General features: G+C 35.3%; 1 protein-coding gene across 3 annotated transcripts in view; it reads right to left on the bottom strand.

Annotated features, from left to right (window-relative positions):
• Nucleotides 1-9,244, bottom strand: part of LOC150106608 (endosome/lysosome-associated apoptosis and autophagy regulator family member 2-like) — a 594,368-nt gene extending 585,124 nt beyond the window's left edge. The window contains exons 1-2 of one of the 3 annotated variants that reach the window (XM_090392568.1): nt 9,109-9,244; nt 4,747-4,969 (exon numbers count right to left, since the gene is read on the bottom strand). In XM_090392568.1, the coding sequence (XP_090248694.1) occupies nt 4,747-4,872 (126 nt within the window). In that variant the 5' untranslated portion in view covers nt 4,873-4,969; nt 9,109-9,244. The other 2 variants (XM_090392569.1, XM_090392567.1) reach the window with 2 other exon arrangements.
• Nucleotides 9,245-12,292: the final 3,048 nt, after the last annotated feature.

The raw sequence follows: 12,292 nt of genomic DNA, 5'->3' as shown, positions 1-12,292 counted from the left end.
CAAAAGCAGGGGATTCTAAATTTAGTCATTCTCTGGCAAGCAATGTTAGATCTTTTCACAGATTTTCACAGGTGCCACCCTTCTGGAGAAAGGAATTGTGAAGTGTGTAATTTGGGCATTGATAGTGGATGTAACAGAAAGTAATATGGAGCTACATGAAGGGTAAAGAGCAAGATATCTGGTCTGGACAACTGAAAGTGATAGTGAACATCATTTATGCTGGTATTCGTGTTAAGGAATTTAGTAAAGTGATTGTGAAAGTGGGGTTTTATTGAGGAGATTCTAGCATGGTTTGTATGCTGCAATTAGTTGTGTTGTGTCTTTTTTGTTGGGATTAGTTTATGAAGAAGATTCATTTTTGTTCAGTGCCATAGACCATACGACTCATAACCACTGACAAATGAGCCACAGACTCAGCCCCACTCAAACCTTCTATCTGGCTAAGATATGTAGATGATGTGTTCTCTATTTGGCCTCATGGCCCAGACACGTTAGACTCCTTCCTCAGTCATCTCAATAGCCTACATCCAAGAATCCAGTTTACTATGGAAAAGGAAAAGAACAATTGTTTACCCTTCCTAGACACCTTAGTTACATGCCTGCCTAATGATACACTTACCTTCACTGTATACAGAAAACCCACAAACAGGCAGATATATTCACAAACTCTCCCACCACCACCCCTCTCAACAATATGGCATTATTAAAACTCTTACCAAGAGAGCCCACAATCTTTGTTCCAGTGGAACCGCCCTCACTACTGAGCTTAACCACATACACAGTACTTTCCTCTCCAATGGCTACAGCGATCACAGTATCAAAAAAATAATCAGTTCCTCCCCCATTCCCCATCCTTCTTGTCAACAAGATTTTAAAATTGCCATCACCATACCCTACATCCATGGCACATCCAAAAAAATAGCCAAGATTCTAAAAAAAGTACAGCCTACACACAGCATATAAGCCCCACCGAAAACTTGCTACCCTTATCCATTCTACGAAAGATCAGCTCCCTCCTCTCACTCTGCCTGGAGTTTGCAAAGTACCCTGTTCCTGTAAGCTGGCATACGTTGGACAGACAGGCAGATCAGCATCCATCCGCCTGGAGGAACACGTCTTACATCTGTAAACACAACTATGGTGATTCAGGCTTGGCTGACCATGTCTTGGACACCACCCACAGGGTATCATGGAGGAAAACCACCATGCTCCACCACAGCAAATTCAAGAAAGAGAGACTATTCTTAGAAGCAGCAGCTCTCAGAAATCAACCAAATCTTAATAAATACGGTTGCATTAAGCTTCCGAAGATTTGGGAAACACTCATCACCAGAGGTCCCACCTTACATTCCAGGCCACCTACAACCGCCCTTAGAGGGTGCTCCACCTAGATAGGACTTAAGTGTCACCCCCATGGTTGGGCTTAGTATTGTATGATATTTGTGTTCATGTTACATTAGTCGATTGTGTAATCTCCGTAGATGTCCTAGTGACTAGGACGAAATATAGGAAGTATTAAATTCTGGTTTAATCCTTTTTGAGTGTTGTAAAAAAATCCATTAAGCCTCCAACACAGTGTGGTTACTGGCAGTAAGATTATTCATCAATGACCTGAAAGCTTCCTACAATATTACTATCAGGTTAAGTCCAGTATACTATCTATCAGCCAATTTGTGGAATAATCATTTGAAGGTATATCCTAACTCAATTAAGTGCATAATTAAGTGGTAGGTGATGGAAATTTATCTACCACTTAATGGTGCCTAGTGCACAATGGCTTGTCCTTTTCTCTGAAAGATGTGGGTTCCACATCTCAAGTCTTGCCTACATTAGTTTATTCCTAGATAGTTTTCTCCAGTCTAAATTTAATGGCTGTTGATTGTGTGTGTGTGAAAGAGAGAGAGAGAGAGGGAGGGGGGGAGATATCTATGGTTTAACAGGCTATCAGCATGACTGTATAGGCATAGGCAGAGAATTTGGATGCTGTCAACCAAACGGACTTAACTGAAGTTCAGCATATACCTATACCATGCTGACCCAAGTTTCAGTTTAATCAAATGCTTTTGATTTCTGAGATTTAGACAATGCAAAAACTGCATCTTTTATCATGGCTATGTCAAGAAGAATATATCTACAGGCCCCTTTTAGATCCAACTTTAATCCCACAGAGCAAGCAAAAACAAAACAAAAAATTAGCCACTGAGCCCAGTTCCATCCATTTTTTTTTCTTTTTTAATTTAAGAATTTGTGTGAAAACATGCTGTCTTGATAAAAAAAAAATCTGAATAACCAAAGATATTACATACTGTAAAACTAATACAGAGTAGGAAGTAATAAAAAAAAAGTATTTTAGAAAGTAATGTATATATCTTCAGATGCAACAGCTATCTTATTAGTCAGTTTCAATTTTTTTTTTTTTTGTCAAATGAAAAGCCATTCCAAAGAAATAGTAATATGCTTGTAACACAAAAGCCATTCCAAAGAAATAGTAATCTGCTTGTAACACAACTGATATAAGTCATTCTTTATCTCATTATAAATACATTTCAAATTACATTAAAAATGCCTATCTTTGTTGGAGAAGCTTATAAATTAATTAGTTTATTTTCTTCAAATTTTATCTGAAGAGAGGCAAGTAAGTAGGATGAAGTGGTGACATAATTACTGTGCTATGAAAATGCACACTAACTGGGGGGGGGGGGGTATTTTCCTCATGCTCATGATTCTACTCACTTATTACTTTCCATGCAAAAGAATCATCAATAAATCCAGTTATATTTCTATTAGATTCCAGATATAGTCTCTTATCTCTTCTCGCAGCAATCCTATGAATCATAGGATTCATAGGATTATTATGTACCACTATAATAATAAGATGTACCACCTTACCTCAGTCCTGAAGATATTTTCAGGCACAAACTTTGTTTGCTTATACTTGGATAAAGGATTAAACTAAACTTATTATAGTTTTGTTTCATCTTTGTCTCTGAAACAACAGAATTCACTCAATGTGCACTTAAAACATTTCTTCACAAGAAATATTCAAATCAATTATCTATCCACTGCTGAAACCAGACAGAAAGAAAACGGTGAACGTTGCATTTACACACAAATTGTCATTCCATTTGATATGAAGAAAAATCTCACAAAGAAAGCCCTTATACCAATTTAATTCAATTGCTGATTCATAAACTATATTTTATACACTGTCAGGAAACATTTTAAGACATGCCCAAAGCTATCACTGACTTCAAATTTTGCAATATATGTTTATACAACCAGATCTGTAAGCTGCAGATTTTAAGAAAATACAATTTTATAGTGTAGCATTTGTGATGAATTTGTGTCTTTTTTCTTCTTTCATTTTCATTTAAACTACTACTAAAAATAGAGATAGTCACTCACTAGTCATTCACTATAAAATTAAATTTTTCAAGCTATCTTTTGTGTGAGCCATGGCTAGAGGACTTCAGTTTAAATGGAGGCTCCTGCATTGAATAAAAATATGCTTTTTCTTTTCAATAGCAGGAGCCTCCAAATAACTTAATATATCAGATCACCCAAAATCATACAGATAATACTGCTTGGTCATTATAATGCACATAGGAACAAGCTACATTTTTTCTATTTGTTTAAAATGTTTTTAATTGCCTTCTCTCATATTAAAACATTGTGGAAGAATTACAATAGAGATGTGTATAATAGGGTTAATAACAATAAATCCTAGAGCTATCCTTATAAAACATGAACAGAGTAAATAAGAATGAGAGTATTTTTGTCCCCCACACACACCCATACACATGGCTGATGATGAGCAAGCAGAATTTATTGCTTTAATGTGTCATGAATGCTAAGAGATTATGAATGAATGAATTCAGTATGATAGACATTGAAAGTGGAGTAGACCTCCATGATGAGTCTGAACTCTATACAAGTTGGCTGTAATAGCAATGTAATCCATATCTTCATTAATACAAACAGAATCTACCTGACCTTTCATAACAGATGCCATATTTTGTCTTCCATTAAACCAGTATATTTTAGAGTTATGACATAAATATAAATACAATCCAAAAAATTGCATACATTACTATGCAGCTATACATGCACTGAGTGATACACATTAAACAAAAAATATACCACTGACTGATGTCAATTTGAAATGAAGATAGTACTAAATTTAAGTCAATTGCTAAGAACAAACTACACTTTATACATACATACATACATGTATGTAGTTTGCTTAGTATATCTGTGATACCAATAAAAAATATTTTTAATATCTGTAATCGGTTGGACAACAGTCCCCAACTATTTGCAATGTGTGTGTGTAAGTGGGGGTCTGGAAAGTTCTGATAAACATCTAGAACAAAAAGGATATTAAAGCGACTGATATAATCACAAGAAAGAACATATGAGGATATAAGAATATAAAAACACAAGTTACCTTCATAACTCTGAGACTAGTATGTTCTTTCTTTTGGTTATATCAGTTGCTTTAATATCATTTTTGTTTCTAAGTTAACACTTAGAACAAAAATGAAAACTAAAATGAACATTTTAGTTTTCATTTAACTAAAATGAACATACACACAGTTAGTAAATTTAAATATACAACAGTTATACATTGTTTATGACTATTTTAACTAATAGTTATAAACTGTTGTTTAATTTTTTTAATCGTTTATAAAAGTGCATACAAAAGGAAACAGGTAAGAATATAAACGTACGCTTTTGATAACTTACAGGAAGACATGCAGGAAGGTCATCTGCTCCGCATGACACCAGTGCCACTAAAAGAAGCCATGAAGCTAGTTCAACGATCAGACCGGTAATATTTTTCCGATCCTTAAGAATTAAGGAATGATTCATTTTTCAACTAATCAGCTCAAACATCCAAGAAAAAACTGCAACATGCCTTGTTGGCTTTCTACTTTCCGAACATCTGTACAATCCAGTAATAATATATCTGCAAATATATTTATAAATAAATTATCGTTATTACTACTGCACACTTGGTCGAATTATAATCACTCATTATTCATAAAATATTTCTTCAACTTTATGATTAATATTTCCAAAATATGTCGACAAGTAGAATTTAACTTAAAACATATCTTGCCAACTACACTTACTTACTGATTAGAACTACTCTATAGCCTATTACGATGGCAACTTGCTCCGTATCAAGTGCGCATGCGCCTACTATGAAACCAATGTGGAAGGCATGTGACGTCGCATAAATATATTGTACAATGATGGAACATTCCATTCAAACGCGTAAATACACTAAGGTGATGAAACTTACACGTGACTTTTTGCATGTTCTGTTTTTTTTTTTTTTTTAACCTGCAATGCACAGAATAATCATGTTATTTTAAGTAGCTGTACAGCCAAACGACAGAAAGTTTGCAGTCATATTATTTCTAACATTTTTTTCTTATCCAAGTTAACTAAACTAACAAACTAACAGCATCGGTTAGCTAGAAACTGTTTACATAATAAAGCTACGTTATGCTGTGCAATTAGGCCTGAAATGGCTCTAAAAAGTCTGAAGTGGCTTTTTCATGCCATTTCAGCTTTCACAGTCAGATCATCTTGAAACGTCTTGAAGGTAGCTTTTCAATGTAGCTCCATAAATCAATTTTTCGGACCGATCGCAATATGTATATGCCGGCAAAGGTTGGTCGATTGGTAGACCCTCTGCTACTAATGGCTCAGTTAAGTAAGTTTGAGCGCGGTTAGTAGTTGGAAGGAGTCCAATCGTTCGATGCTGTTGGCACACTCTCCCTCGATGAGTCTTTGGACTCCCTGGAGGTGTCAAATAATATACCCTCCTCAATATTGTACACCCTGACGCTTAACATTTATAAGAGTCTGCTTGTGGGAAAGTCACAAGTAAATAATTATCCCTAATCCCGCTCATGGAAATATCGTTGGATAATGACACCACCTTTCAGGTTTCTGTTATGATATACTAACAGAATTGCCTATGCTGTATATCCAGATATACGGATAGGATTCTCTCCAATTTTGTGGGGAAATAACTCACATTGCTTGTCTAAGAGGCGTAAATGTGGTCTTAAGACTGTCCGTCAGGAACGAGATCGCCTCGTCTGAGAAGGCTTGTACGGACAAACAGAATCTCTTGTGTGCAACAATTGACCGAAGCATTTAATGAAGACCGGGCAAGGTATTGAAGAGGTCGGTATTGGCAGTCGCATGCCTATACAGAAACCACTAATTTCTGCAAAGTTTCTAATTCAGTGTGTGGGGGGGGGGGGGGGGGGATATGTATTGTATTTGCAGCGCCGGATCGAGTAAATTTTTGAGTGGGGGCAAGATTTTTTTTTTCCGCCCTTCGGTCGAAATTATATATGTATAATTGTAATTGTATAAAAATGATATATATATATATATAGTGAATAAATAAATAATAATAATAAACAAATAAAATATTTTTGCGTTTATTATATAATGAGTACATAATTTTAACACAATTTATAAATATTACATAAAACATAATTACATTAAATATGACAAAACAAATATGAAGAAATCTAAATTAAGAATTAACAATTTTAATTATTTAAAAAAAAAAAAAAGAAACCTTTCTAACCTTAATTTCGGCAAAATACTTTACTTTTAGATCTAATGTCTTTTAAAATCTTTTAGATCTAATGTCTTGGCTATGTCACTTTCAATAGATAAAGTGGCTAAGCCGTCTAATCTCTCTATCTCTTGGGGCATTGCGGACCTCAAATAATTTTTAATAAGTCTTAATTTAGAAAAACTGCGCTCTGTACTTGCTTCGTAATGATGTGTACACATTAGGAAAAGACTTATGCAGTTATTTGCACAAATATGATTTAATACTTCTTTGGGAGAATAATTATATGATATCTTCGAGACAATATTTTTAATTCATCTAATAAACCTATTGCTGAAATATCTTTTTGATCACCTTCAGACAGAACAATTTCTAAGTCGAAACAAGTTTTTTTTTTTACTGTATCATTATCAAATTTTAAGTTACCAATGTTAAAGAGAAACCCAAAAATTGATTCATATTTATTTAGCTGTTCAAATCTCTCAGTAATTGATGTTATTGCTGAATCAAGAATTACATTAAAAAATTAATTTGAAAATGTCGCTCAAAATTAGTAATTGATTTCAGGACATTCATAATCGAATTGAGTTTTTACATGTCGAGTTTGTGTGCTGTCGTTAGTTGGGAAATCAGCATTTAGCTATTTAGAGCAAAGTTATGGGCTTGGTGCTTAACTTTCAAAAAAAATTATTTTCGCTTCTGTATGACGTCAAGAATTTTTTCGTGACATAATGATTTCATTGTTTCCATAATATTGCAAGAGATACTTTACAATTGTTTTCTAGATGCATTGACTTCACTTGGAATGTCATACCAAACAAATGTGCCAAATATGAACTTGAAAGAATTAATTTTTTTTTGCTAACGAACTAGCTTCCAATTTTGTTTTAATGCCTTGTTGCCCAATTAAGCTGTCATTTTCTGTGATGAAAATTAAAGCTTCATGTATTTCTTTTACTTGATTTCGTATTGCTTTTACAGCTTCAACGCGACTTTCCCATCACGTCGTGCATCAAGGTTTTAAAGTAAAATGTTGGATGTGGTTTAGAAGAACTTCCCATCGATGAAGAAAAGAAATTATAGATTGATTGAATAATGTCAAAAAATAAAACCGTATCTACATTGCAGCTTGCTGCATCGCTCAATACCAAGTTCAAGGAATGCGTACAACACGGAACAAAAAATGCTCTAGGATTTTTGTTCCCCTGCATTCTTCCCACTCATATTTGACCCGTTATCATATCCCTGACCACGGATATTTTAAATATTTAAGTTTTTTTTTTCTAATAATTTTAAAATTACTTCAGCCATACCACTTCCCGTTGTATTATTAATTTTAATAAAATCTAGAAATCTTTCCTCTATTTGTATAATATCTTGGTTTTCTTCATTTTTTTTCTTTTATAGAAACATATCTTACAATTAAGGACATTTGCTCCTGCGCCGCGAAATATCAGTGGTGCAATCAACAATTATTGAAAAATACTTAGCATTCATTATTTTAGATACTTTTTTTTTTAAATTTCATTACTCAATATATTAATGATTTCGTTTTGTATTTAAATCTTATTTTTAAAAAAAATCGATTTAAAACAGTTGCCTTCTACGGATTTTTACTATAAATAATTAATTTATACAATAATTTGAAAATTTGATAATTAAAGGTAATTATAATTATTGAGGACAATGTAAGACTAAAAGTATACTGCCACGAGCGATTTTGGCATTTTAGCAAAATGCTCCTCTGATTAATATGTTTATAATTTATAAACTATTATCTTTAAAATTTTATTTGTCTATCAAAAATAAGTACACAATTAAAAACAAAGTCAAAAATTGTACAAAGTCACTTAAAACACAGACTACACAATACACTCAATATGTTTCACATTCAAAATTGAAATGACGCTGAAAAAAATGTAAGTGCATATCATGCTGTTTCGTCTATCCAAATTTGAAGCAGAATTTAAGAAAACGAACAGCGTAATATACACCTATGTTTCAGACTAAATATTTGGATAGATCAGTGTTTCTGAAACTTCAGATATCCGTGTACCCCTTCTTTAATTTTCATTATTACCAAGTACCTTATCAAAATAATGATAATAAATAAATATATATTTGATTGTAAATGTCTGTTTTATTTGAATTTAGATGTACATTTAAACAAAAAAATATGATTTATTTTTAATAGAACAAAATTTATAAAGATACTATACATTTTTACTTAATATAAATAATTTATCATCAATGAGAGGAGTGAAATTGTTTATTTCTATATCTGATATATTGCTCTCTTTTGTGCGTTTTATAAATCCAGTAACGAATGATCCATACTTAAGAATTTGAAAGCTAAAAAAATTACCGTATTTACTCGAATATAATTCGCACTTTTTTCCCAAAATTAAAGCTAAAAAATCGCGGTGTGAGATATATGAGGGGATGTTCGGAAACTAAAGTTTTCAGGGGGAAAAAAACTGAAACTGGGTATGACTTACCAAGAAACTTCTATTCTCCATCACTTCTTCTGTCCTCGAGAGCAGTTCCTTGTGCGCAGTGTCAAAATTATCTATCCAAATAGACATATTCTTTCCCATTATATCAAGCAAAAATTACCAGTAATTTAAGACTTGAGATACGTAATGAACAATCCTTGACAAATTGCTAATGAGAAGTGAAAGATGTGCGCGATTGTAGGCGGCCAATAGAGAAAAAGCAGCTATTAAGAAGTGCATATGATTGGTGCGATGTTAACAAAAGATCGCGCGACCCAAACAAAAAAGCAACAACTGAATGGAAATGCTAATTCTAAAAATTTTATTGAAAAATTTTATAGGAGTTTTGGTTTTGGTTTCGTTCAGTACAGACGTGTTTCTCAGCGCTCTTCATAGTTATTACAGCAGTGATTAAAGTTTTTGAGATTTAATACTGGCGATTAGTTCACAATTCCTTTCAACATTAAAATAGTGATTGTTTGATGTTTCTCCTGTAGCGTCAACAGCGTGCTCGATCAGCACAGCAAGTAAGACTTTTATTTTCATCTTCAAAAAAAAAAATTTTCAGGCCCTCTCCTGTTCCCCGCCCTGTGCAGCACTTGGTGGTTGAAGGGACAAGGCAGGTCCTGCCCCCCCTTCAAGTCTAGATTTAATTATGGATTCACCATATGAGGATCTCCCTTTCAAAGAACTTGTAGCTATTTTTCGGTACATATTGGTAGCATTTTACACACGAAATGGCCAGGAAAGGTTGAAGTCCATCAGATTATGGAGATCGAGACAGAAGACCCTCAAACCTCCGAACTTTCTCCTAACCTTACACATGACAGTGTCATTTCCTAAGCTACAACAACTGACGTAGATTCTAATGATTACCAGGAGGTCAGCAGAAAGAAGAGAAAGAAAGAAAGAGTCTCTTGCTGCAGAACCTGAATTTGCACCTCAAATGGACACATCAGCACTATCTGGTGCAAGAACAGAGACTGATATACTAATGATGGAGTCCGCATACAGCCCAAAGGAACAACGGACTACCGCCATCTCACCAGACTTATGGATGATCCGAAATTTCCATATCATACATACCAACTGAAAAGTAAAAAAAACCTTGAGGTAGTCATCAGAGGTTTGGTAGAAAACATAACATCAGAAGCGATAGCTACTGACCTCAGATCACAAGGCTTGGAGCCAATCAAGATTTCTCGCATGTATCGAGCGGACAAACGCCCCATACCGCTGGTCTTAGTGGAAATCAGTAAAGATCAGAGAGAAATTTACGATCTTAGAATAGTCTGCAACTTGGTCATCAAGACCGAGCCACTAAGAAGAAAGGCATCGGCGGGTCAATGCCATCGCTGCCAAAAATTTGGGCATGCGCAAATGTTATGCAGAGCAGATTACAAGTGTGTAAAGTGCGGTGGCAACCATCCCTCGCACATTTGCGTCAAGCCAAAGACCACACCTGCTAAATGTGCGAACTGCAGTGGCCCACATCCTGCCAATTACAAGGGTTGTTCTCTCCACCCATCCAACCTTCAAAAGCCTAGACAGGAGTTAGTCCAGCCAATTCAGAAAAATATCGTGAGATCTGTGCCTGAAATCAAAGCGCGAAAAGTTACACCAGATAAATCTTATTCTTCTGTGGTTTCCTCGCGTAACAGCGAGGTACTCCCTGCAACTAGCAGTCAAAACTCCTCAGCAATTCTCGCTGCTTCACTAGGGGAGAGGTTAATGGCCTTCAGCAAAACAAATCCAAGCCAGGCTGACACCAACAAATTCCTTAGGAATACTCAAGTCATCTTCTCCATGATTAATGACTAATCCGGTTTCAACATCAAATTCTATGCAGATAGTATTCTGGAATGCAAATGGTCTCAACAATAAAATTTTGGAATTACAGGAACTTGCAGATCATTTACAAATTGATATTCTCCTCATTAACGAGACTCACCTACGTCCCTGCGATAATCCCAAACTCAGAAACTACTCGTTACTTAGAAATAACAGACTCAATGCCAGAGGTGGAGGCACTGCCATCTTTGTCAGAAGAAACACCCGCTATAATGAGATTAAGAAGACTAATACATCTAACCTCGAGGAGACAGGCATAGAAATTCATACCAACAATGCAGGCAGCTTAAAGATTTATTCTGTATACAACCCCCGTGGAAAACCTCTCCTCCCCTCTGATCTCTCTCAGCTACTAGATACAAATGAAGCAATAATTGTAGCAGGAGATTTCAATTCCAAGCATCCTTTATGGAACAGCAAGAGTTTTAACAACAACAACGGAATGATCCTCTACAATTTTGCCTTGAAAAGAAATATTGTTATTGCAGGCCCGATCGAGCCAACACATTACAGAGCGATCGGCAGACCTGATGTTTTGGATATTGCTATATTTAACAACATTTCTCATCAATTCCAACTTCAAGTGGTTGACGAGCTCAGCTCAGATCACAATCCAGTACTCTTAAGTTTAGGAGGGGATCCTGAGCTCATTCCCAGCCAATCCCACAATAACTTTGCAAAATTCAAGGCTAAAATGAACACTATCATAGACTCAGTACCTACTATCTCCTCCTGTTAAGAAATTGACATGGCAGTCAGCAATCTTGAATGTAAAATACACTCTGGCTTATCTGCAACTTGTTCTATTTCCACCCCAGCTCAAGTAAACTTACTTCCTGAAGAAATCCTTGCTCTGATCAGGAACAAAAATAGACTCAGACGCCGCTATCACAACACCCTATCTCCGCAAGACCGTCGAGAACTAAATAGAGCGTCCAACCTAGTCCGTTATGCAGTAAAAGATCACAGGAACCAGCAATGGGAAAGAAAACTCTGTTCTCTCAAAATTGAAAATAATTCTCTGTGGAAATTGACTAAAGCTCTCCGTACGGATCGCTTTAACATCCAGCCCATTCACGGAGAAAGAGGTCTTGTTTACAGAGATAATGAAAAAGCAGAAGCTCTCGCTGATGCTCTCCAACTTCATTGCTGTCCTAATTATGTGCATGCGGATCTAGTCTTCATAGAGAAAATACACCATCGAGTACGCTCCGCACTTCGGCAACCTTGTAGCCGTGAAAATATCTGACAAGAGGTCTATTCAATCATTAGAAAGCTAAACAACAAAAAAGTCCCTGGTCCAGATGAAATTACCAGCAAAACAATTAAAGCCCTC

The sequence above is a fragment of the Typopeltis vanoorti genome, chromosome 5 (assembly GCF_054136105.1).
Source record: "Typopeltis vanoorti isolate ZY-2024b chromosome 5, IOZ_Tvanoo_1.0, whole genome shotgun sequence".
NCBI classification, from domain to species: domain Eukaryota; kingdom Metazoa; phylum Arthropoda; class Arachnida; order Uropygi; family Thelyphonidae; genus Typopeltis; species Typopeltis vanoorti.
This window is presented reverse-complemented; position numbering and strand designations above follow the sequence as displayed.